General features: G+C 42.1%; 4 protein-coding genes across 4 annotated transcripts; 2 read left to right on the forward strand and 2 right to left on the reverse strand.

Moving 5' to 3' along the window:
• Positions 1-132: 132 nt before the first annotated feature.
• Positions 133-13,998, reverse strand: ATP7 (copper-transporting ATPase 1). Its single transcript, XM_020956555.2, has 3 exons — positions 12,568-13,998; positions 2,554-3,800; positions 133-2,489 (listed from the first exon to the last, which is right to left on the reverse strand). Exons 1-3 carry the CDS (start codon positions 13,535-13,537, stop codon positions 891-893), a joined length of 3,816 nt encoding a protein of 1,271 aa, XP_020812214.2. The 5' UTR covers positions 13,538-13,998; the 3' UTR covers positions 133-890.
• On the forward strand, positions 13,789-14,786 carry RPA3 (Replication protein A3). The gene is made up of 2 exons (XM_020956558.2): positions 13,789-14,426; positions 14,497-14,786. The coding sequence occupies exons 1-2, from the start codon at positions 14,061-14,063 to the stop codon at positions 14,596-14,598; spliced, it is 468 nt and encodes a 155-aa protein (XP_020812217.2). The 5' UTR covers positions 13,789-14,060; the 3' UTR covers positions 14,599-14,786.
• Positions 14,787-14,791: 5 nt separating this feature from the next.
• On the reverse strand, positions 14,792-18,413 carry LOC110187142 (ATP-binding cassette sub-family F member 1). Its single transcript, XM_020956556.2, has 3 exons — positions 17,837-18,413; positions 16,646-17,770; positions 14,792-16,590 (listed from the first exon to the last, which is right to left on the reverse strand). Exons 2-3 carry the CDS (start codon positions 17,766-17,768, stop codon positions 14,972-14,974), a joined length of 2,742 nt encoding a protein of 913 aa, XP_020812215.2. The 5' UTR covers positions 17,769-17,770; positions 17,837-18,413; the 3' UTR covers positions 14,792-14,971.
• Met (Methoprene-tolerant) lies at positions 18,364-24,010 on the forward strand. Its single transcript, XM_020956557.2, has 2 exons — positions 18,364-20,511; positions 20,575-24,010. Exons 1-2 carry the CDS (start codon positions 19,210-19,212, stop codon positions 21,454-21,456), a joined length of 2,184 nt encoding a protein of 727 aa, XP_020812216.2. The 5' UTR covers positions 18,364-19,209; the 3' UTR covers positions 21,457-24,010.
• Positions 24,011-25,806: the final 1,796 nt, after the last annotated feature.

Below are 25,806 nucleotides of genomic sequence, written 5' to 3' on the forward strand. Positions count from 1 at the left end.
CGTTGTGGTATGTAGGGTTTTTTATTTTTTATTATTTTTTATATTTTTTGCTAGACTTGTGCCCGAAATTGTCTTACAAGTGTTTTGTTTTTAAGGCCGATATGGGGTCAAGGATGTCTCTCTCGGATGTTGTTCGATTTTCGTCTTTTTTTATTTATTCTTTGTTTCTTTTTTTGTTTTTTATTATTAACAATAAGTAACAATAGGTCAATGATGTTTCTGGGTTGATGTCGCCTTGTGCCTTTGTTCAGTTAAACTTAATAATAGTATTTAGCTTACAATGAAAACACAAAAAAAAAAGGAAAAAATAATGAATAATAATAATAATGACAAAAGGAAAAAAAAAACAGTAACTTATACAGATTTAAAGTTTCTCATACAAAAAAAGTAAGGATAGAAATAACAATATTTAAGGGGACGGGTAAGGATGCTTATGCGGATGCGGGGTTTGTAGAAAAATAGAAAACTTGCCAGGGTTATATTTCCCTTTTTCCCTAAACGATATCAAGTCCGATCAATCCCTCAATTAAATACCAGAGGAAAGTAAGGGATATTTTTGGATTGAAATCTCTCAGCAGGTTAAAATAAAATATATATATAAATTAATTTCTGGTCTTTGAGCAATATATACATACTGAAAGTACATCCAAAAATATCCCCAAAATTCTCCCTTTTTTGTATGTGGAATTGGGGGAACCCCACTGAAAACCTAGACTTGGGTAAGGAATATCCTGCATATATATGTACAAGGTACTTATAATTCCCGCTCTATCTCTCTCTCTCTCTCATTCTGCATAGTTTCTAATTCCATTTAATGCCCGCTAAAGAATTTTCACAATTTCACTGCAAATTTTGTGTCGATTTTGTGGTCGTCCTTGGGTGGGATTAGATTACAGCTTCTGCAGCTCGGTGAGGTCCCTGTCACTGGTATGATAGCGGCTCTTAATGATCTGGGTGCGTGCATCATACTGCTCCTCAGGATCCAGCAGACCCTCCTCATGGTGCTTGGCATCCACCGAAGACAGGCCGCCACCGCCGGCACTTCCATTGCCATGCATGAAAATCCGTGAGATGAGCGATTGGCTGGATCGCTTGAAGGCCATCCTGCCCGTCTTCTCGGGCAGATCGTCCAGGCCCCGATGCAGCGATAGATTATCCAGTTCGTACTCCGAACCGCCAGCACGCTCTGCCGCTAGCTGTGCCTCATACTCTGCCGTTCGCAACGTTTTCGCTGTGGGTTTGCGATACATCTTCAGCAGCAGCGAGGAGCACACCACGCTCACCGAACTGGCGGCCATTGCCACGGATGCCATCCACGGCAGCAACGTGAAGCCGTAGGGGGCAAAGAGACCGCTGGCCAGCGGAATGCCCAACAGATTGTACATGCTGGCAAAGAAGAAGTTGTAGCGGATGCGACGAACCGTGCAACGGGAGAGATCCAGGCAGGCCACCACATCCAGCAGATCGTTGCGCATGAGGACAATGTCCGAGGCCTCGGCTGCCACATCTGTGCCAGCGGCTATGGTAATGCCCACGTCCGCCTGCGCCAGCGCTGGACTATCGTTGACACCGTCACCGACCATGGCCACTCGTATGCCATTCTGTTGAATTCTCTGGATCTTCGCGACCTTATGCGATGGCAGCACCTCGGCATAAACAGTTCGAATGCCCACCTCTCGTGCAATGCTAGCAGCTGTGTTCTTATTGTCGCCAGTGAGCAGTACCACATCGATGCCCATGCGCTTGAGCGTGTAGACAGCTAGATGGGCTTCCGGCTTGACCATATCAGAGACGGCAAACATGCACACCAGCTGCCCGTTGAGGGCACAGAGCACGGCAGTGTGTCCCTTGCGCTCCTCATGTTCCATGCAATCGCTAATCGCCAGCGGCACATCGATGGCATTGCGTTGCATCCACTCCCGATTGCCAATCAGCACCTTAATCTCCGGACCATCAATAATCTTCTGCTGCTGATTATTCTCTGTGAGGAGAAGCTGTTGCTCCTGTTCCAGTTCCAAGTCGGAGAGAAGTTGCTGATTCGTCTGCTCCATCGATTTGCTGTTGCTGTTGCTGTTGCTCTGTGCCAACAGGTACTCGATGCTGGCTCCATTGTCCACAGGGATCGGTCGTTGCGGCTGATTGCGATGCAGGTTCTCATAGTTGATGATCCTCTCCGCGTTGCAGGCCTGCCGCAGAGTCTGTTCGTAGTTGGTAACGGTGACGCGAATGCCACAGCCAGGAACCGCTTGGAAATTGCTGCTCTTGCCAAAGCTACCGCCTTGGGGATTAGCACCCACATTGAGCATGTCCTTGGCAAAATGAACGATGGCCGAGGCAATTGGATGCTCGCTATTCTGCTCCGCAGCTCCCACAATGGTCAGGGCCCGGGCCAGGCTACACACTTGGGCGGGCACAAAGAGGGTGACCTTGCTGGTCATTGGAGTGCCATGTGTTATGGTGCCGGTCTTGTCGAAGACCACTGTCTTGACCTGGGCGGGAGAGAAGGTGAATTAATTAATCAAACCTTGAAAACTTCAGAATGTTACAACTCACCTTATGGGCATTCTCCAGGGCTGTGGCACCCTTAACCAGCACTCCATTGATCGCACCCGTTCCAGTGGCCACCATGACGGCGGTGGGCGTAGCCAGGCCAAGAGCGCAGGGACAGGCAATGGCCAGGACACTGAGAGCACACTTGAAGGCATAGCTAACAATAATCGTATTCTGATCCATATGCATCTTATGCTCCATGGCAACGGGCACCAGATTGGGATTGGCAAACCCAATGATGATCCAACCGATTAGCGTTATGCTCGATACGACCACCACGAAGGGCACAAAGTAGCCGGCAATGCGATCCGCCAATTGCTGGATCGGTGCCTTGCTCGTCTGAGCCTCCTCCACCAGTCGCACGATCTGGGCCAACGTTGTGTTCTCACCCGTATGCGTGGCCTCCACCAGGAGGACACCGTTCTGATTGATCGAACCGCCAATGACCACGGATCCCTTGCGCTTTGCCACCGGCATTGATTCGCCTGTTATTAGCGATTCATCGCAAGTGGAGTGGCCATAGAGAACCTTCCCGTCGACGGGCACCTTGGCGCCGGGTATAACCTTTAGGATATCACCACGCTGTACATAATCCACGGATATAACCTTCTCGCTGATGATGTCAAAATCGGAGGAGATCTCCACCAGCAGAGCGTCGGCCGCCTTGAGGGAGAGCAACTTGGACAGGGCCTCGGAGGTCTTACCCTTGGCTATGTGCTCCAGCCAGCGGCCCAAGGAAATGAAGATCAGCAGCATGGGCGGCGTATCGAAGAAGGTCAGCGGTGAGCTATTCTGCTCCAACAGGATCGCCGCTATTACCACAGCCACGGAGTACACATACGAAATGGTGGTGACCATCGAGATGAGGACATCCATATTGGTGGTGCCATGCTTAATGGCCCGATACGATTGCACGTAGAAGTGAAAGCCGCCAAAGAATTGCACCGGTGTGGAGAGCAGGAACATCACCAGATTCTCCATCGACAGCCCAGGGACAATGCAGCACATGTTCGCATGTCCCTTGTCGTTCATCTCCAGCATGAAATAGATCATGGCCACCATGCAGGGTCCGCCGAAGATCAGGGAGACGAGGAAGGCATTCCGCCACTTCCGGATCTCCTCCTTGTGCTCCAGATAATTGTGGGCCATCTTGTCCCGGCCGGTCATTAGCTTGGCCTCAAAGCCAAGTCCCTCGATGGCCTCACATATGCTCCTTGGTCCTGTGTCCTCTGTGCTGTATCGGAATTTTCCTACAAAAAAAGAAAACAATTATAAATTATAATATTATTAAGTGAATTTGTTGGGGTTCGAAATTATTTATATAGAAATTTAATCATAATATAGTTTATTTATTATTAAAATAACTATTTTTGTACTTTTACATCGCAAAGAAAAGTCTGAAATGATTTATGGATTGAAAAATTAACTAAATTTAGTTCGATTTTGCTGCTTTAGTTATATTTAAGAAGTTCATTTGATATATTTCAGTATTTTACAATATTTAAAGCTTAAAACGAGACTTGTTTTAGTGCAAAACCAGTCGTAGAAAAATAGAGAAAGCTGCTTTTGCATGGTTTTAATTACAATTACAGACAAGTTTACAGTCTGGGACATTACATTGGGTTCAGTTGCAAAAAGATAACTTGTAGAGAAATTCGAATTTAAAAGAAGACATCTTCTAGCTTTCAAAAACAAAATAAGTATTTGAAATTTGGAACCATTGTTTAAAAAAATCAACTATAAATCTTTGTGATTTGTTTGTTTTTCTGATGAAAACGAGACTTTGAAAGGAAATTCCCCTAAAGTAGTTAAGACATGTTCTCATCAAACGACTATATCTTAATTCTGTTGATAATTTCATCACAATATCTTGTTGTTCTGTCAAGTTATCACTTTTATGGCCACTCCTGTCTGTGTGTACTTCGAAAATCCCCTCTTGGAGAGAAACCAAGTGAAGGAAGGGGGAAGCTCTAGAGGTTTCAAGCTAATGCCGGTTCGGTTCTGGTATTGAAATTGGAGCGTTAAACCGGATTCAAATGATTTCCAATTGCAAAATCGATTGCCCAGACGAGAGTACATACTTGTAATAGTTTTAGCCTCATATACATATATTGTATTGGGCAGAACCTGGTGTATATTCAGATACTTTTGCAGGTTTTAAACTAAACCTAAGGTTTAACGGACATATGTCTCTCTTGAGCGGACAAGTGACACAGTTTAAGGTCATATTGGTGATATTTATAAATTATCTTGTTTTTTTTATCTTATCTTGTTTGTTTATTACATGAATTTAAATATATTATAAATATATTTTTATAAATATAAAAAGAATGCGAGAGGTATTTTTGAAAAGGACAGGTATCTCTTCCTGCGTCTAACTCTCTATCTCTCACACTCCCTCTCTCACTCCCTCTCTCACTCCCTCTCTCACTCGCACTCACACTCCCTCTCTCACTTCCTCTCCCTCTATCTATCTCTCTCTGTGCATCTCTAGAGGAATCTCTAGAGGCATCTCTTATTCTCTAACTTTCTCTAACTCTCCCCAACTCTCTTCTCTGTTCTCTTCACTGGGAGACTATAAATACAGACCCTACCATCCCGCTGACCTCATTCCGTCGGAGGCCTCCCTACTGTTTACATCAATAGTGATCGTGATAGTGATTACCCTTTGACCTGAAAATGATCACCTGACCAATGCAATACTTTTGGATAACCAGGAAGAAGCCCATTTCGAAAGCCTACTTGAAGTCATCAGGAATATGATTCTCAACAGGAAGGTGTGTCTTCTTATGCGGTAAGTATTGACCATGACAATTATACTATTTATTTAGATGCTATAGGAGGGATCAGCCCTAGGTCTAGATATTTATTTATTTTCCTAAATTTCCTTATTGCCAGGGACCCCATTACTTAATTTTAATTTCAAGTGGCACAACAATTTGTATTTAGGATATCTGAAAACGTATACTCAAAGTTAATACCCTTACTTAATTATAAATTATTCACGAATATTGATTTCTTACTCTTACGATAGATTCAAAACTGATCATTCAGGGTATTACTGTTTCGGCCAGATGCTTAAAACTAAATGAAGGAGTAAGTTCCGACCCTATAAACTATATATATTCTTGATCAGCATCAACAGCCGAATCTTTTAAGCCTTCTCAGGCCAAAAAAAAAAATTGTTCAGAAATTTCCCATTTTTCGGAAAAAAAGGAAAGGGGTTACATCATTAAAATATTATAAAATCGACCAAAATTCACATTTTAAATGGAGTATGCAGTTTTGTTAACCTGCTAAAAATTAACATACTGCCGCTTTCCGAATTGAAATTAATGCGTTTTTGGCTGAGTTATGAGATTTTTAAATTTTGATTTGTCGAAAAATTTCATATAAAAATATTGGTAATATCGGTATAAAAATGGTAATGGACCTTCAGTCAGAAGCTTAAAAATAAGTGAAGGAGCCATTTCCGACCCCATAAATCATATATATTCTTGATCAGCATCTACTGGCCTTTCTTTCTAGCTTTATCCGGCTGAAAAAAATTTTTTCAGAAATTTCCCATTTTTCGGAAAAAAGGAAAGGGGTTACATCATGAAAATTCGCAAAAATCGGCCAAAAATTCACATTTTAAATGGAGTATGCAGTTTTGTTAACCTGCTAAAAATTAACATACTGCCGCTTTCCGAATTGAAATTAATGCGTTTTTGGCTGAGTTATGAGATTTTTAAATTTTGATTTTTCGAAAAATTTCATATAAAAATACTGTTCATTTCGGTATAAAAATGGTAATGGACCTTCAGTCAGAAGCTTAAAAATAAGTGAAGGAGCCATTTCCGACCCCATAAATCATATATATTCTTGATCAGCATCTACAGGCCTTTCTTTCTAGCTTTATCCGGCTGAAAAAAAAATGTTTCAGAAATTTCCCATTTTTCGGAAAAAAGGAAAGGGGTTACATCATGAAAATGTGCAAAAATCGACCAAAATTCACTTTTTAAATTGAGTATGCAGTTTTGTTAACCTGCTAAAAATTAACATACTGCCGCTTTCCGAATTGAAATTAATGCGTTTTTGGCTAAGCTATGAGATTTTTAAATTTTGATTTGTCGAAAAATTTCATATAAAAATACTGTTCATTTCGGTATAAAAATGGTAATGGACCTTCAGTCAGAAGCTTAAAAATAAGTGAAGGAGCCATTTCCGACCCCATAAATCATATATATTCTTGATCAGCATCTACTGGCCTTTCTTTCTAGCTTTATCCGGCTGAAAAAAAAATGTTTCAGAAATTTCCCATTTTTCGGAAAAAAGGAAAGGGGTTACATCATGAAAATGTGCAAAAATCGACCAAAATTCACTTTTTAAATTGAGTATGCAGTTTTGTTAACCTGCTAAAAATTAACATACTGCCGCTTTCCGAATTGAAATTAATGCGTTTTTGGCTAAGCTATGAGATTTTTAAATTTTGATTTGTCGAAAAATTTCATATAAAAATACTGTTCATTTCGGTATAAAAATGGTAATGGACCTTCAGTCAGAAGCTTAAAAATAAGTGAAGGAGCCATTTCCGACCCCATAAATCATATATATTCTTGATCAGCATCTACTGGCCTTTCTTTCTAGCTTTATCCGGCTGAAAAAATTTTTTTCAGAAATTTCCCATTTTTCGGAAAAAAAGAAAGGGGGTTACATCATGAAAATGTGCAAAAATCGACCAAAATTCACTTTTTAAATTGAGTATGCAGTTTTGTTAACCTGCTAAAAATTAACATACTGCCGCTTTTCGAATTGAAATTAATACGTTTTTGGCTTAGTTATGAAATTTTTAAATTTTGATTTGTTTAAAAAATTGTCATAAAAAAATATAAACAAAAATATCGATTCAAAGAATGTGAATATTTTAAGCTTAATACGATCCTATACTTCAATGGCAAACTGCAGTTTCAGAACTTGGGTTCCTTTCTAGTTTCTTAATAATTATAAACCCTAAAATACAACTGCGGTTCACTCTAATATAATATATAAGGGAACCATGTGGCATGGAAACGAAAGTATTTAGGCATTCGGAATTAAATAAATATCCGTGTAGCTTTGGGAGCTCCAATGCCTGGAAGACTTTTGGGGACCCCTTTAGTGGGTTCATCGCTCCCGATAAGATAACATAGCTAAACTGTTCAACTTTTATGGTACATATATGTATGTTTGTTGATTATTAGCATGTTACCCAACCCAACGATATTTCTACCATCTGTTCTTCATGTTTCTATCAGTTCTCAAAGGTCTCCATCTCCATCTCCGTCTCCGTCTCTGTCATGTTATTGCTTTTCCCAATAACCCAGAGGAACCGCATGAAACATTTTTCATTATTCGATTTTCAAATAGAAAAGCAAGGGAAGGCCCCCACGTACCTGATAAGCACGACTAGTAATCGCTGAGCATGACTCGATGAAATTGCATGTGTTTGTTATTATAATGAGAGCTTTAAAAAGCCGAGTGCATTTATCGTATCAAATTTATAGTCAAGTGAGACTTAGAATATTAATTTACAGGAAATAAATGCAAAATGCATGTGCTGGCGAAAAACTAAGACCAAAGCTAAGTAAATTTAATAAAAAAAAAAGAAGGAATTATGAGTTTCAAGAGATATTCTTGCTTACAAATTGTAAAATTAAACATTTAATTGAAAATAACATTATAAGAATCAAGAAATACTGAAAGTATACAATATATTTTATAAGCAAACCATCAAATACAGAATATTTACATATTCAATCAATATTTGACAGCTTGACAGAAGTTTTAAATTATATATTTCCAATAATCATCCGACTTGAGAAAAGTATATATGGTATATGATTTTATTATTATTATTTATATATATATATAAAGCTATGCCTCATATATCTCTCTCTCTCCAGATCATCAAAAGCTTACTCATCAGAAAAAATAACCTAGAAAATGCCTCACTGAATGCATATGAAAATCCCCTTTGGAAAAACCCCTCATTCTTTCTCTCTTTCATTATTTCCTTTTATTAATTTGCAATTAATTTGCAGTAATCTAAATGAAGATCAACATGTTACAATATAAGGAAATTGAACAAGTTCCCTAAGAGATAGGAAAGGGCCTGACGAACACATGATATCATTGTTTATCGTTCACTTAGCGGGTCAGCAAAGTGGACAATATTATCTACAATCAGAGTCGTGTGCAAAATCGGGCCAGGATTAAGGAGCATAATGCCGTGATCACATACTCAGACAGATATCGCTTCAATGACAATTTTTGCTAATTATTGATGATACTCCCTCATGCAACGATCGATCTTTAATAAATGATGGGAGTTTTTGTTATATTTTGTGGGTCGTGTGCTTGTTTACATTCCAATGAATGAATCAAGCTGCCAGAGATGAATAAAAATGAATGATTACAAGCTTCTTATTTTTGTTTTGTTTAGAAGTTCATGAACTTGAAAAAATAATTTGAAATTCATTTGAATCTTCACTCGCTTTAAATAAATAAATATAAACAAGGATAAACACTGATTACAAGCTCTTGTTTTTTGCTTAGAAGTTCATGAACTTTAACAAATAATTCATCTTTTCTCCATTCACATAAAACTTATTATAAACAAGGAAAAGAAGATTACAAGCTCATTTTTTGCTTAGAAGTATATAAACTTGAATAAATAATCAATTTTAATATTTTCTGTATCAAATAAATAAAAATATAGACAAGGAAAGTAAGAAGCAGTGGATTTATAGGGCTCCAGACTATGAAATACCCGGTTAAAGTTTCATATATTTCATACATTTGTGATTAAATTATATTAAATGAACTACAAATATATATACCAACTTTAAGACTTTATATTTCCCAAGCATTTCAAATATATATACCAAACTTCAAGTCTATATATTGTACCCCATCATTTCTCATGACTCGTTTCAATATTATAATCTTTTAAGGATTGGAATTAATTGAATGCATGCCAGCTCATTATCAGTTTTGCAATTTTTGAGTTTTCCTTTTTCATTTCTCACCGGCTATACCCCTCTTATCGCTATTGGGCCGATGTCGTTGTTACAATTTTAGAACAATTTCAATTCGTATTTGCTGTTTGCTGTTGTTGTCGTCGTCGGCACTTATCGCCGGCTGATAAGAATCTGAGGAAACATATGTTTTGCCCAACAGTTTACACGCCCAATTCCGACTACCGATGGAGTGTAGCCAAGAGAACAAAACAAGCTAATGAACAACAAAAAGTCGAAATAACAAATTAGTTAGTTTGTTAAGTTAACAAAGTATTTAAGCAAAAGTCTACTAACATCATTTTTTTTTTTAGTTGTAAGTGTAAGCTAATGGCCAAGTGCAATGAGAGATTAGCAATGGAATTAGCCATTCATTCGGGTAAAAGAATATCACACTCTGAGTAATAAAAAATAAAAGCACACCAACTGCATGTTTATTTATTTGAATTTTGTTGAAATAAAACTAATAGACGGTTAGCAAACTGAATCAATTGAAGGTTTATAAGTTTTCCAAAGCAGTTTCCCATTTATGTATACATTTTTTCGCTGACGATTTTCTCCATCGAATGCTTATCCATGTCAGACGTGAAACCGAAACCAGTTTCATTGCAATCATAATTATTAAGCTCTACTTTATGCATGAAACTCTTTTTATTTTTTATTTCTTATTTTTCTTTGCTATTTGAAACGGCGCACGTACGCCAGACAAAAATGTTCAATTTCAAACGAGAAGTTAAAGGAGGGTAAAAATTGTGAATAAATAATGGAATTTCAAACTGATTTCCTTGGGTCAACCAGAACTTAAAGCCAATCTGTGATCAAACATTAGTTGAGCGAATTAAATATTGCATAATCCGTTCACTCATTTCAAATGGAGATATGCGAGGCAAAAGTGGCAAAAAAGAGCACAACTCTAAATCAAAGTGAAGGTGAATGGAACTGGGAATGCACAGCAAGAAATTAGGAGGAATAAATATGATTCAAATAATAGAAAAGTATACAAAAAAGATGACTATTCGAACATGTATTATTATTTCCTTATATGTTTGTTTATTAAATATAAATGAATAATATTTAAATATAATATTATAAAATATTTGAAAATATTGAGACATTATTTAATATTATTTAATTTTTTAATTTTAATTTGTAAACCCTTGCAGGGTATTATAATTTTACTCAGAAGCTTGAAAGTAAGTAAAGGAGTCCTTTCCGAACCTATAAATCATATATATTATTGATCAGCATCAACAGGGGAATCTTTTCAGCTATCTCCGGACGAAAAAAAAATTTTTCAATAAATTCCAATTTTTTGAAAAAAGGAAAGGGGTTACATCATGAAAATTTGCAAAAATTGGCCAAAAATTCACATTTTAAATGAAGTATGCAGTTTTGTTAACCTGCTAAAAATGAACATATCAGCGTTTTCCGAATTAAAATTAATGGTTTTTTGGCTTAGTTATGAGTTTTTTAAACATAGAGTTTTTCAAAAAAAATGTCATATAAAAATATTCAAGGATTCGGAACCGCTTCTTGTTTAATATTCATTTAAATTTCTTTCAGTGCAGAAAGTGGAAGTAATTTTGGAGTTCGTGGTCACGCATGCGGAGCAGGGAGAGCGCCTCCAGCAAAGCTCAAGAAAAATAAAAAAGAGAGCGGACTGGAGTGGAGAGCAGCCTTTCCAGACAAAAGCCAGATTAATTTCATAGTTGTTGTATTTGAACGTGAATATATATACATATATATATATGTCTTATATTGGGTGTGAGCTGCGATCTCTTTCACTTTTGTTTTGTTTTGATTTGGCAAGGCGGACTTTCAATTTCAAGGCTTTAAGTGCGAGTTGGTAAAGGTAAATTAATCATTTTCAATAACAAAGACACACAAATTGGCTTTTGTTCTTTGTCCTGTAATCGTATTTTGATCTTCCTGAAAAAAACAATAAATTGTTAAGCCTTCTAAAATCCAATTCTCAACTCGTAAAGATATTTTACATTAAGCCTTAAAGCTTGTTTCCTTCAGCTAATGTTCTCTTCTAAACTAATAAGAATGTCTGGAAGTGACTGGAATTTTTCCTTTATTTTCCCCCATCAAGTGCAAATATGCATAATCACTGTCCGCCCACACACATTCCCCCTTCTGCCCTTTTGCGACTTAGTTCGCCGCCTGTTCCAGATAACTTTAGTGCACACGCACACCAACTCGGATCAAAGCACTTTAATCTAGTCGCCATTGTTTGCTCCGAGCATAGTGAATATATATGTATATATAATACTTTCTTATCGTCAGCGACTGCCCCCCCATTCCCATCCCCATTCCAGATTCCAGATTCCAGACCATCCCGTTCCAGAGAGAGAGAGCATAAAGTAAAGCGAGTATATCAGTTACAATAAACAATTGGCTGGGCCAAATTGTCAATAGTCAACGAACAACAAAGAGAAAATTTGCAACGATTTCAGATTGTCGATGCTCCGCCACTCAGCTGTTACTATTCCCGAATATCATATTCACTTAAATACAAAGGAAATTGGGGCAACTGGAAGTACTCATTCCAAAGGGTTTCCAGACTATTCATTCCCCTTTGCCTGGAATGAATGAATCCAGATATCTTAAATTAGAATTATTATGAGCAACTGAAACCCTTTTCAAGGGTATACAACAAAAATCGAAATATTAAGAGGAATTTGCAGTTTTATTTTTCATCTAGCTTTGCCAGTTGCTGGGCGTTGCTGGGTGCAAAATAAACCGCAACAGGTGCGTTGGCACTGGGTGATAACTGAATCCATTTCCAGGTGCGCTCGTCAGTTATGCGGAGTTCAAGCTTGCATTATTGCGCAACACTTGTCGCACTTGTGGAATGCACGGGAGAGATTTATGGAATATGTTTCCATAATCCTGGACAACCGGGACACTTGTGGAATGCATAAAAATGCTACTCCGATTTGGTTCCCATAAGTGAAAAAAAAGGATTGGAACTCACCCCTCTTTGTCAGCAGTGTAACGGAGGCGGAGGTCACGCCCTTGATCTTCAGCACATGACTCTCGATCTTGTTGACGCAGGAGGCGCAGGTCATGCCCATGATCTCCAGCTCCACCTCCGCCTCGCCATTGTCCGGCTCGTCGATGAGCTCCGTGGGAAAGCCCAGCTCGGTGATGGACTTGGCTATGTTCTCCGCCGTCAGGACATTGGCATTGTATTTGACCTCCGCCTTGGCGGCCAGCAGGGCAACCAGTATGCTATCCAGGCCATAGATCTTTTTGCAATGCTTCTCGATGGCGGCCACACAGCTGGCACAGGTCATGCCACGAATGTGCAGGAAACACTTGGTCAGCAGCTCCTGTTCCACGGGTATGGCAACGGCATTGCCATTCTGCTGGACGGGATCTGGACTCTTTCGTGGCGATCTTCTACTAGGCGGCGTCCTGGGGCTCGGTGTGGTGGATTGTATCGTTGTTTGCACCGACGCCTCGAAGCCCATGTCGTCAATGAGTTCGGCTACCTGGTCGGGCGTTAACTGGGCGGGATCGTACTGGACGCGGGCGTTCTTGGCTGCCAGCTCCACCTCGATGGCGAGGATGCCGGGCTTTGTGCCAATATTTCCCTCAATGTTGCGCACGCACGACTGGCAGGTCATGCCCACCACCCGGATGTTGGTCCACAAGGCTGCACCGATGCCGTTTGTCGCCTTATCCTGTTCTATCTGCTCCCCGGAATAGCTGCACTCGAAGCCCATGTCGTCGATATCGCTGGCTATCCGAACGGGATCGGTCTGATGCGGATCGTAGTCAAAGTAGCCCGCCTGCTCCTCCAGCAGAACGCGGGCGACCAGCACTCCAGGCTTCTGGCCAATATGCTCCTGGATGTTGCGCACACAGGACTGACAGGTCATGCCCACAATGGGCAGGCGCACCGTCGTGGCCATCTTCGCTTCCTGTTCACTCGCCGCCATATTGCAACCGCTGCTGCATGCGGGCGTATCGCTTTTGGCCAAAAACAAACTACGAGCGAATCGAGTGGAGTTGGAATTGATTTTTGAATTTTGAACAATTGGGAATTGGAATTGAATTTCTTGTCCCCCACTCGGACTCGGGAACTCGGTACAGCGCTCTCGCTCTCTCTCTCTCTCTCTCTGGCTCTGTTTCACTCCCGCACCGAGATATTGTATTACGAAAACAAAACTATTAACTTTGGTATTTTCTGTTCGATTCGCTCGGTTGTTGCGTGTGTTGTGCCGAGGCGGAGGGCTCCTGCGACGCTTTTTCAATTTGCCCAACTTCACACGAAACTCACAAAATCGCGACGCGGCCCGTCCGTTGTTGCGGTGTGTGCGGGATTTGTTTAATTTTCCAATTAGCAGGCAACAGCTGCTGCTTCATTGTTCCCCGTTCGCACGGCTCCACCACGAAATCTGTTTTTTTAGAGGTGTGTTGAGCTGCCAGCTTCCTATCGATACCCAATGTCTATCGATATCTATGCAACTCTGCCTGCCTGCGGTCACACTGTTTGGCGGTCTTTCTTGTTTACTGCATTTCATCTCGCCGAAATTCGCAAATTCTCGCAGCTTCCACCGAAAATCCAATCTAATTAACTGCATTAAGATGATGGAACCCTTTGATCCACGCTCAATCATCAATGGCGGCATGCTGAAGCAGTTTTCCGGCCAGACGGTGAGCATAATGGTGCGCGTGGAGAGCGTGGCCGGGACCACTTTGCTGGCCAGTTCCACGGACAAGCACAAGCTGCGCATTAATTTGCCGGGCGAGCTGGACGTCGCCACAGGAGCCTGGGTGGAGGTGATCGGAGTGCCGCATGGCGCCGACTCCCTCAGGGCCAAAGAGGTAATGCAGCTGCTTGATTTTGGCAGGAGTTGTCTTCTGTACTTACTTTTTTGCATCCCTCAACTTGCAGGTTATAGAGTTTGGCGGCGAGAACATTGATTTCGATACGGATGGCTACAATGGGATGGCCCACCTCATCAACAATGTGAAGGGCTTCTATCGCAGTGGCTAGGGGAGCACTTTCCATAGTTTAGGCTTAGGAACTAGGGTATTAATTATAAGCTTGAAATTTTCCTTCCTTTTTTTCTACCTTGCCTCTCACAAAATCGGTCTGCGAACTGAAATATAAACTGTAATTTACAGAAATCAACATTAAGTTATTGCTGAAATATCAGAAATTCCCATTGAAATTGAAACAAATCATATACTTCTTGTTTTTTTTCTTTTAATTTGTTACTCTCACAATTTGTTGCTGTATATAATATATATAGATTGGTTGGTATAAAAAGGCTAACTAACTATAAACCATTAAACAGTTGAACAATTAACAGAGGGCTAGCCGGTTGACGAGATGTTGTTAATGCTGGGACTCCCAGTGTCCAGGGCTATTGCAGCACCGCCGCATTGGCCACCACGCTGGGATTGTTGACCACCTCGCCCAGCGAGTCCAGCACCTCCTTCCTGTAGTCATCGAACTCTCCATCAATCTCATTGATCGTCTGATCCTCGATGACGTATAGGGTGCAGCCTGTTTCACGGATTAATCGCTCGTCGTGAGAGACAATGATGACGCCGCCTTCGTACTCATTGATGGCCTCCGCCAGGGCGTCAATGCTCTCAATATCCAGGTTGTTGGTGGGCTCATCAAGGATGAGCACATCGGGCGCACTCAGGCAGAGTTCGGCAAGGGCAACGCGTGCCTTCTGGCCACCGGACAGATCCTTCATCTTGATGGTATGCGCATGACTGACTAGACCAAAGGAGCCCAGAGCCTTGCGCGCCTTCTCGTGCGGCAGGTTGAACAGACGCTGCAGATACTCCGCCGCCGATTCCTCGGCCGTCAGATGCTCACCGGAGTGCTGATCGAAGCGTCCCACATGCAGTCGATGGTTCTTACGCTGCTCGCCTTCCTGAGGCTCCAGTTCGCCGAGAAGTAGCTTGAGGAACGTGGATTTGCCGACACCGTTGGGTCCCACAATGGCCACACGACTGGTGAGGTCAATGCCAAAGTCAGCCTTGATGAAGAGAGGCTTCTGGCCGGCAAAGGCGAAGGTAACGTTGTGGACACCCAAAATGGGTGGCTGGAGTTGCGATGGCTCCGGGAAGCGGAACTTGACGATATATTCCTTGGGCCGAGCGAGAAGCTCCTGGGGGCCCTCATCCTCGTCCTGCTTCTGCTGCTTGGACTTGTTCTTCTCCTGCTTTCGGGTGAGCGACTCCTTTTGCTTCTTCTCCGCCGCCTTCTTCGACTGACCATGTGCCTTGAGCTCACGCAGACGCTTCTCCTGCTTCTCGTACTCCTTGATCATCTCGCGACGCTTCTGCACGTACATCTTCTTGAACATGGAGTAGTTGCCCTTGTAGTACTGCAGCTTCTTCTGATCGAGATGGATGATCTCGTTGCAGACATTGTCAAGGAAACTCTGGTCGTGGGACACGATCAGCAGCGTCTTCTTCCAGCCCTGCAGATAGTTATCCAGCCAGATGACGGCGTTCAGGTCCAAATGATTCGTCGGTTCATCGAGCATAAGGAGCGTGGGCTCCAGATACAGAGCCCTGGCCAGGGAGACACGCATGCGCCAGCCACCGGAGAACTTGTTGGTGGGTCTGTCCTGCATCTCCTTGCTAAAACCGAGACCGGCAAGGATTCTCCTAGCCCTGGCCTCAGCCGAATAGGCACCGATGGCCTTGAGCTCCGCAAATGTGTCGTTTAGCTCCTCCTGGACGGTCATGTCGCCGGCAGCGAACTGCTTCTCCAGATCATCGGCCTTTTTCAGCATATTGGTGCGACGCACGTCCGCTTCCAGGATCGTTTCAATGGCCGTCTTATCGGTGGCCACCACTTCCTGTTCGCAGAGCAGTACATCAATGTTGGGCGGTATGGCAAAGGCACGGGTGGCAATGTGACGGAGCAGGGTGGTCTTGCCATGTCCGTTGGGTCCAACCAGGCCATAGCGACGGCCATGAGCAATCAGTAGATTGGCGTTCACAAACAGATCATTACCTAGAGGAGAGTGTGTAAGGAAAAGCGTCTAGTAAATTCTTTGGAAGTGACTCACCCTTGGCTGAGATGGTGAAATTCTCAATCTTGATGTCCACGGCATGCTCCAAGGCAGCCTGTTGTCCAGCGCTCTTTTGCACCTGCGACATGGTGAAATTATTGTCCAGATCAGAGTGCCCGGCGCCGCCCTTCTTGGTCATCAGCTCCATTTGACGCTCGTACTCCTGCTGCTTCTTTTGCTTTTTCTTCTCCTTGTGGGTGAGCTTCTTCTCCTTGGCCTCCTTGTTGGACTCCTCGGACTTGGGATCGTCTTCGGGTTCGGCCTCGGCTTCCAGTTCCTCTTCGGGCTGGGCAACTTCCGCTTTTGGTTCAGGAACTGATGGAGACTTCTCCTTGAGCGTCACGGCAGCCACCTGCTCGCTGAGCACTTCCTCTACCTTTTGCTCCTCCACTTCCTTCTCGGGCTGCTCATCGTCCTCTGCCTCGGGTTCATTCTCATCCTCGCTGGCGACGAACTTTTGCTTCTGCTTCTTGTTAGACTTCTTGGCAGCGGGCTTAACGGGAAGCTGCTCTTCCTCGGAGTCAACCTGATCCTCTTCGAGGTCAAGATCCTCATCGTCATCGTCGCTCATGGCGAACTTGTTCTTCTGCTGCTGCGCCTGTTTCTTCTTCGACTTTTTGGAGGCGGGCTTGGCAGCTTTCACCGCCGGCAGTTCCTCCTCATCCTCATCGGGCTCCCCAAGATCCAGCTCCGGTTCGTCCTCATCTGAGAAATCATCGTTCTTCTTTTTGTTCTTCTTGTTTTTCTTGCTGGGCGGCGGCTGTTTCTTGGCAGCTGGCTTGGCCTGCGGTGGCTCCTCCTCGTCGACGGCCAGAGCCTTCACTGGCTTCTCATCCTCGTCGCTCCAGTCATCGTTTTTCTTGCCCTTCTTGCCCTTTTTGGCTTGTTTCTTCGACTGTTGTTGCTTGCTCTGCGTGGAGGAGGCAATGCTCTCTAGGTCGTCAGCATCCCGGCCCTTGGGCGGTGCAAAATCGTCATCACTGGAGTCGCCGCCTCGCTTGCCCTTCTTTCCACCACCCTTCTTGTTCGGTGCCTTCTTCTCCTGCGTCACCACTTTCTCCAACTGCTCGTCGTCGTTGTCGTCGAAGCGCTCCTTCTTCTTACCCTTGGCCTTGGACATTTCTGAAGGGGAAGTGATTTAGATGTTATAGCAGGTGCTATGGACACATATATACTCCGTAAACTTACCGGATTCGATCACAGATTTACCCTGATTCGCAGCTTTCGACTTCACGTGCACAGCTGGCAGATTCCTGCTCCCCTCGGGAATATTCTTTCCTGGTTGGCTGGTCACACTGTTTCTTCCAATTGGCACAAAAACAGATGATCACGCACGCGATGTGATCGATTTATTGCGAATTATCGAATCGAATTATATCAAATCGAGATAGAATGAAATAAACCTGACAATTTTGAAACATATATTATTCATAAGACATATAGAAAGCGAATTTAAATTTTTAACAGCAGGTGGCTTGATCGAAAAGTCTGTGCCGTACCTTGACAAAAATATAAATATTCAATCAGTTTTATGCTCATGGATAAAGGTAAATTATAGTCTTAGTCTTAATTGACCTCTGTTGGTGTTATTCCCTTTATTCCTTGAATTAATTAATATTTATATTCGAACCCTGTACTGCGCTAAATTTAAATCGAAAATATAGTGTTTCGCGAAAATAATGCAAAGAGGTGATGGACAGCCGCTTGCCAACACTAGCGCGACCTCTTTCAGCACTGCAACTGTGGCGGCGCACTTTCCAGCACTAGCATGGCCATAGAGCTACATAATTGTTTAATAAACAATTAATCACTTAATATAAACAAAAACCAGTGCAAATAGTGAGTGCAGTGTAAAGCAGCAGTCGCCGTTGCCAATCAGTGGAAAGAGAGTTACCTCACAGCAGCAAAAAAACACACAATAACAACAACAACAGCACAGCAGAGCTGAGCCACCAACAAAAACAATCATAATAACAGCAACAACAACAACATCAGAAGCACCACCAACAACACGTAAAACCAACCACAACGCAAAGGAGATTGAGATTCGCAACGCAATCAAAAAAAAAAAAAAAGACAACAGAAAACAACGGCTAAGAAAATATACAAGGCGAAACGCATAAGTAAATAATAGAAAAACGAGTAATAATAACAGTAATAAAGCGAGGAGCAAGTGGAAAAGTACGAAGGCGAAAAAGAGAAAACATATGTACGTTGCGTGAGAGTGACGTGTGTGTGTTTGTGTGTTGCCCCCAGTGTTTGTGTGTGTGTGTGTGTGTGCTTGCGTGCGTGAGCGAGAGGGGGCGAGGAGCATAAGCGGAGACCTTGAAAACTTTAAAAGCAGCAAAAACAAAAAAACACACATCAAAAAATATTTTTAATAAAATATTAAGCGACGAAGAGGAGTGATAAAAGCAAACGGAGCACAAGCGCGGGGGGAGTAACCTCTGTTATGGAGAGTGACGACTTCCATTTACCGCAAGGCGCCAATTGATTTCCACAAAGTGAACGAGAGCGAGTTGCTGGCAAGGATTACGCCAAGCGCCAGCCAGCCCCGAGCAATGGCAGCAACCGAGACGGCCCCCGTGGACGTGGTGGGGGGCTCCGGTACGGGCTCCTCCTCAGCGGAGGCGGCCAACGGCCGGGAAGCCCGCAATTTGGCCGAGAAGCAGCGACGCGACAAGCTGAATGCCAGCATCCAGGAGCTGGCCACCATGGTGCCGCATGCGGCGGAATCTTCACGGCGCCTGGACAAGACCGCCGTCCTTCGGTTCGCCACGCACGGCCTGCGCTTGCAGTATGTCTTTGGCAAGTCCGCATCCCGACGGCGACGGAAACTTGGCCTCAAGGGTTGCTCCTCCGCCTCTGCATCCGCCACAGAGCTGCCCACTATCCAGAATCCCAGCCTGCATCTCACGGACACGCTGCTGCAGCTGCTGGACAGCTGCTTCATCACACTCACCTGCAGCGGTCAGATCGTGCTGGTCTCCTCGAGCGTCGAGCAGCTGCTGGGACACTGTCAGTCCGATTTGTATGGCCAGAATCTGCTGCAGATCACCCATCCCGACGACCAGGCCCTGTTGCGGAAGCAGCTGATACCTAGAGATATCGAGACGTTGTTCTACCAGCAGCAGCAACAACAACACCAGCAACAGCACACCACCCAGCAGCACTCCACTTCCACTTCGGCCTCTGCCTCGGGCAGTGATCTAGAGGAGGAGGACATGGAGCGGGAAGAAGAACACCAGCAGCAGCGGCAGCAGCAGGAGGATGATGATGAGGATAGGTTAGGTGAGGATCCCTACAATCGTCGCACGCCCAGTCCGCGCAGCATGGCCCATCTGGCGGCCATCGATGAACGCTTGCGTTCCGACCGCCGCTGCTTCACCGTGCGCCTGGCCCGTGCCTCTACCCGAGCGGAGGCTACACGCCACTACGAGCTGGTGAAGATCGATGGTTGCTTTCGACGCAGCGACTCCTCGCTAACCGGCGGCGCAGCTGCCAACTATCCCATTGTTTCCCAGTTAATCAGAAGATCAAGGAACAATAATATGCTGGCTGCCGCTGCTGCTGCGGCGGCGGCGGCTGAAGCGGCGACAGTTCCGCCGCCGCAGCATGATGCCATCGCGCAGGCGGCATTGCATGGAATTAGCGGCAATGATATCGTTCTGGTGGCCATGGCTCGGGTTCTACGCGAGGAACGTGGAGGATCCGTGGAGGAGGCGGCAGAGGTGAATGGGATGACATTCTACCGGCAGCCAGAGCCCTATCAATTGGAGTACAAGACAAGGCATCTAATCGATGGCAGCATCATTGACTGTGATCAGCGAATTGGCCTGGTGGCCGGCTACATGAAGGATGAGGTGTGTAGCCAATCCCTCTATGATATCTTTATTTTTAAACCATGCTTCTCCCCCATCTTCTAGGTGCGCAATCTGAGTCCCTTCTGCTTTATGCACTTGGACGACGTTCGCTGGGTTATCGTGGCCCTGCGCCAAATGTATGACTGCAATAGCGACTATGGCGAGAGCTGCTACCGGCTGTTGTCCCGAAATGGTCGCTTCATCTACCTGCACACCAAGGGTTTCCTCGAAATTGATCCGGGCAGCACTAAAGTGCACTCCTTTTACTGCGTCAACACGCTGCTGGACGATGAGGCTGGCCGACGAAAGGTTCTCGAGATGAAGGAGAAATTCTCGACAATTATCAAAGCAGAGATGCCCACACAGAGCAGCAGTCCCGATTTGCCCGCCTCCCAGGCGCCGCAGCAGCTGGAAAGGATTGTCCTCTACTTGATTGAGAACCTGCAAAAGAGCGTCGAATCATCATCGGGTGAGGCAGCGGGCGTTCAGTCTTTGGATACGCTAATGGATGATGGCTATAGTTCACCGGCCAATACATTGATCCTTGAGGAGCTGGCACCCTCGCCGACGCCCGCCTTGGCCCTGGTGCCGCCGGCCCCGTCGTCGGTAAAGAACTCCATTTCCAAGTCGGTGAGTGTGGTAAATGTGACAGCCGCCAGAAAGTTTCAACAAGAGCAGCAGAATCAGCGTGATCGGGAACGGGAACGGGAACGAGAGCAGCAGCAACAGCGTGGCGCCTCGCAAAGCGTAATCCGGCAATTGAGCAGTTGCCTTAGCGAGGCAGAAACGGCCTCCTGCATATTGTCACCGGCCAGCAGCCTAAGTGCCGGCGAGGCGCCGGATACCCCTGATCCGAATAGCAATACGCCACCACCAGCGTCGCAGACAGTGATCCATACGCGTCCCAGTGTCCTGCATCGATCCTTGACCAGCACGCTGCGATGACGTGCCGATGGAACTTGGTATGCCTTCTAAAATGGGTGTGGAACTATGGCAACGCAAATCAACAGCACAAGAGTGATCGGTGTGGTATAATGAAGATAGCTCGGAAATTTAAACAAAGTGGAAATGTATCACTTGAAGAGCAGAAGCTATGTGTAACTTTAGCTTAAAGTCCAGGCTTATAGCATCGTTACTAGAAAATATCATAGATTTCAGTGATTTATTTTCACCAAGAACTTCTTTCTGTTTTAACCAATATTTGATTTTAATCTAGAACTCCTTTTATTAACAACTATGTTTGTATTTTACCAACAACTACTTAAACTACTTTGCAATTGATTTTGTAGTATCGAATCGAAAATCAATCAACAACTAAATCTTTACTGATTTTACCAATAACTAAATTTAACTACAACTTATTTTTGTTTGTGCCAAAGTGACAAAGTAGCATTTATTTGTAGATGATTATGACAGTAATAATTATGCGATCACGATCATTTCAATCTCAATCTTTATATAGCTTATGTAAGCCCTTCTGCGATACGATACAACTTTGGTATACAATTTCCGTGTGGCTATCCAGTGATCATTCGAGATTATGTATATATCAACCATATCACCCGATCCGATCCGATCCGATCCGATCGATCGATCGATGCGTTGTGCTGTCGAAGTCGTTCCATAAACAATAATCTTCGTTATGTAATTACGTTTAAAGTGTAAATATGTGTATGAATGCTATCGTGTGTGTCTGTCTGTGAATATTTAGATCAGTGCTCGACTTTGGGTTTTAGTTGAAATTTTAAACTTATCCCCCTCCCCCCCTCCCCACACACACACACATACCAGTGTAAAGAGAGTACAAAAAACATACAAAAAGAAAACTAATAAACACGTATATGTATATTTATTTCGTCTTAGGTCTAGAACACGCTAAATACGCGACTCATTAACAGTTAAACGGATTTTGCAATCGATAGAAATTAAACAAACGCTCGCCTTTCCTTCCTATATATGCATATATATGTATATATTTATATATATAGCGCCGCCTCGCTCGATTTCAGATCGCGGTCGAGCGAGACAGGGAGCATTGACTCCAATACAGTTTAAAATCTTCCAAGTCGAATTTTTAGAAACATTATATTTTGATAGTTTATCTAAACACAGGCTTAATTATATTTTCTATCTAGAAGAAAGTCTTAATTTTTTATCAAAAAGTTAACAAATCTTTTAAATATTTTCATCTAAACGCAGTTCTCAAATATCTTCTAAGTATATTTTGAAATATGTAAATAATTATTTACAGTTCGCCTAAAAAATTATAACTCTTCTGCAAAAAAAGCATAAATATATTAATCTACAAGCAAATCTAAAAACAAATTCTGTAAATATTCTTAACTAAAAACAATTTTTTGAAAGAAACTTATAAATATTATGTTCTAAAAGCAATTCTTCTAAAAATTTACCTTTAAAGTTGTTTAATTGTTTTAAAAGATTTTAATCTTCCTTTATTTTTGAAAAGAAAATAAAATCTATACATTCTCCTAACTAACTTCAAGATGCAAAGCTCCAATTGCAATTAGTAAACTTATTTTAATAATATAAATTGACTTCCTATTTCTTATTTATTTAATTTAAATTAAAAGCAATGAATAGAAGCTTGAATATTCATTTGAAATTCGACCTAGGGATGTTTGACTGTAGTTTAATACTCAGAATACCAGAGAGGCAAAGGAATTTTGCTTTTCGGCTCTGACTCTGGTCTGTTATCAAAGCCTTTGCCATCGTCCTTGGCGCTGCGTTCTTATCAGAGGGTGAAAGAGAAAGAGTGCGAGAGGAGAGAAAGAGAAAGAGGGAGGGGAAATTATTAATAACAAACTTTTGGGGAGGTTCCAGCGATAAATGGGGGGCGGGTGGGTTGTTGTGTGGGTGTATAAGTTGGTGGACGGGATTGTAATTTTTGTTTATTATTATTATTATTTTTTTTAGCGAAATTCTATGAAATATACATTTATGGTATATAGTTCAAACTTGAAAATATTTTGTTTAGCTCAATTTTTGTTTGTATTTTTAATTATTATTAGAAGCGAAAGCGTTGGTCTAGTGTGTAATTCAATTAAAACTTTTAGTTAAAAAAAATTCTAACGCTTTTATATATAGATTTCCCAGCAAATTGTTCAGTGCGTGTTTGTTCAAACGAGTTGTGCTCTTTAAACACTTTTTGGTTTCCGTCTTTTAGATTTTGTTTGTTTTTTATTTTGCGTTGTTATATGAACCTAAAAAAAATATATATATATATATTAAAGAAAGAAAAGTTAAAATATAACGAAACAATATTTGTAATACTTTTTTTTGCGTAAGCTTAGCTAGTTGTAATGTTAAATGTCAAGCGGTATAATCTACGTAAGAATAATAATGTGTAATGTCTTTTTTAGAACTTGCTAAAGTCTAGCAATTAAAACATTAGCCTGTAATTAACAATAATTAATTATAATAATCAGTAAAAGTTCACGCAGATGGAACTTTAAATAAACAATAAATTATATAAACAAAACAAGGGTGTGTCTGCTTTACTTTAACTTTAATTTTTAACAAGAAAGGGAACTAACTTCGAGAAACCGAAAATTATAAAACCTTGCAGTTTGCAATATAATTAAAAGGTCGAAACCGAAATTGGACACAACTGAACTTAAAATAAAGAACTCATAACTCTGCCAAAAGAAGACTACCTATTTACATGCAAATTTAAACACCCATAGATCCTTAAATCCATAACTAAGCCAAAAAACCATTAATTTCAATTTGGAAAACGCTGATATGTTCATTTTTAGCAGATTAACAAAACTGTCTATGATTTATAGGGTCGGAAATGACTCTTTCACTTAGTTTTAAGCTTCCGACTGAAGGTGCAATACCATTTTTAATGGATATTAACTACATTTTTACATGCTAATTTTTTCGTCAAATCAAAATTTAAAAAATTCATAACTAAACCAAAAAACCATTAATTTCAATTTGGAAAACGCTGATATGTTCATTTTTAGCAGATTAACAAAACTGTCTATGATTTATAGGGTCGGAAATGACTCCTTCACAGCCTTACAAGTTTTTAACTAAAATTATAATACTCAAGGATATTAAAAACCCTTGATATTTGCATAAATCCAATTTAGTTTCTTTTAAACTTATTTATTATTTATTTTTTTCCATTTAAAAATAATTAGCACCGCAACCCAATTAGATAAAGATAAACTAATTGGATCTTGCAACCATGGTTTGAGTCTAAGTTGATCCAGGAAATGCTTTGAAAGTGGCCACCTGATCTCTCTCACTCTCTGACGCCTCTTTCCAATTAGCCGAAGCAACGCGTCCTTCCAATATGACATAGAGAGCTCTCCCGATGGCCATGCAAAATCAGTTCCTCGCACGACGCCGGCCGGAGTGGAAGCAAAAAAACCGAAAACGGAAAAACCTCCATGCAGGAGATCGCCGCGTCGGTCAACGGTAAAAGCAAACGGAAAATTACTGGGGAAAATCAGTAGAAAATGCGAAAAATCAGTGAGCCCCGACAGTGAAAAGTGTGTGTGAAACGGGGGCAGTCCGGGCCGCGATCGTATGTGTGTTTTTTAATTACTAAATGCGTGTAAATATGTTTGTAAGCACATATATATATATAATTACATGTATATAATATAATTACATGTAAATATGTAAGTATTTATATATGTAACTACATATTACATAGCCAAGATCATGGCTAGTTAATTTTGTGGAAATCTAAGCAGGCAAAGTAATTGTATTCGCATTTTCAATGCCTTCAATAAGAAGGCTTAATTTCGTCTTTTTCATCCTTTTTCGTTTTCTAATTCGTCATTGGAAGCTGCAGCTGCATATAATTCAATGCGAGTGAGTGAACCAAACATATTTTTCTTATTTCCTTTGAGCCCGCCTTTTCTGTGCATTTGCGCGCGGAATTTTTTCGCTTCACCTATCCTTCAATCAGTGCTGCCAAGTTGTGGGCGTTTTAGCTAGACTTTGAGCCCAAATAAGCTAAAAAAAGCTAAACATAAAAATAAATATAAATTGCCAGACAGTTACTTGTTAAAGTTAACAGCACTAAATTTATTATTAGAAGAAGTGTTTGAAAAGCTAAAATTACGCCAGATTACATTTGAAGAATGCATAATTAGGCAATTGGAATGCGCTAAATCTAGCGGGAAAAAGAGTTAAATTCATGTCGTCTGTGGTTATTGGTAGATGTAGCCAGAAAAAAATCTAAACGCAACACTTCCTTGAATACTCCGTAGAAATGCCCGTTAGGAAGTACCTCTCTCTCGATCTGGTAGGTGG

Source organism: Drosophila serrata, unplaced genomic scaffold (assembly GCF_035046125.1).
Source record: "Drosophila serrata isolate PLE 108 unplaced genomic scaffold, ASM3504612v1 contig_36, whole genome shotgun sequence".
In the NCBI taxonomy this organism is placed as follows: Eukaryota; Metazoa; Arthropoda; class Insecta; order Diptera; family Drosophilidae; genus Drosophila; species Drosophila serrata.

Coding starts and splice junctions, on each gene's coding strand:
- ATP7 (XM_020956555.2), bottom strand. CDS start 13,537: ATGGCGGCGAGTGAACAGGAAGCGAAGATGGCCACGACGGTGCGCCTG. Junction 3,801..12,567: donor TACACTGCTGACAAAGAGGG/GTGAGTTCCAAT, acceptor CTTTTTTTGTAG/GAAAATTCCGATACAGCACA. Junction 2,490..2,553: donor CCCTGGAGAATGCCCATAAG/GTGAGTTGTAAC, acceptor TCTCCCGCCCAG/GTCAAGACAGTGGTCTTCGA.
- RPA3 (XM_020956558.2), top strand. CDS start 14,061: ATGCAACTCTGCCTGCCTGCGGTCACACTGTTTGGCGGTCTTTCTTGT. Junction 14,427..14,496: donor ACTCCCTCAGGGCCAAAGAG/GTAATGCAGCTG, acceptor CTCAACTTGCAG/GTTATAGAGTTTGGCGGCGA.
- LOC110187142 (XM_020956556.2), bottom strand. CDS start 17,768: ATGTCCAAGGCCAAGGGTAAGAAGAAGGAGCGCTTCGACGACAACGAC. Junction 16,591..16,645: donor TTTCACCATCTCAGCCAAGG/GTGAGTCACTTC, acceptor ACTCTCCTCTAG/GTAATGATCTGTTTGTGAAC.
- Met (XM_020956557.2), top strand. CDS start 19,210: ATGGCAGCAACCGAGACGGCCCCCGTGGACGTGGTGGGGGGCTCCGGT. Junction 20,512..20,574: donor CCGGCTACATGAAGGATGAG/GTGTGTAGCCAA, acceptor CCCATCTTCTAG/GTGCGCAATCTGAGTCCCTT.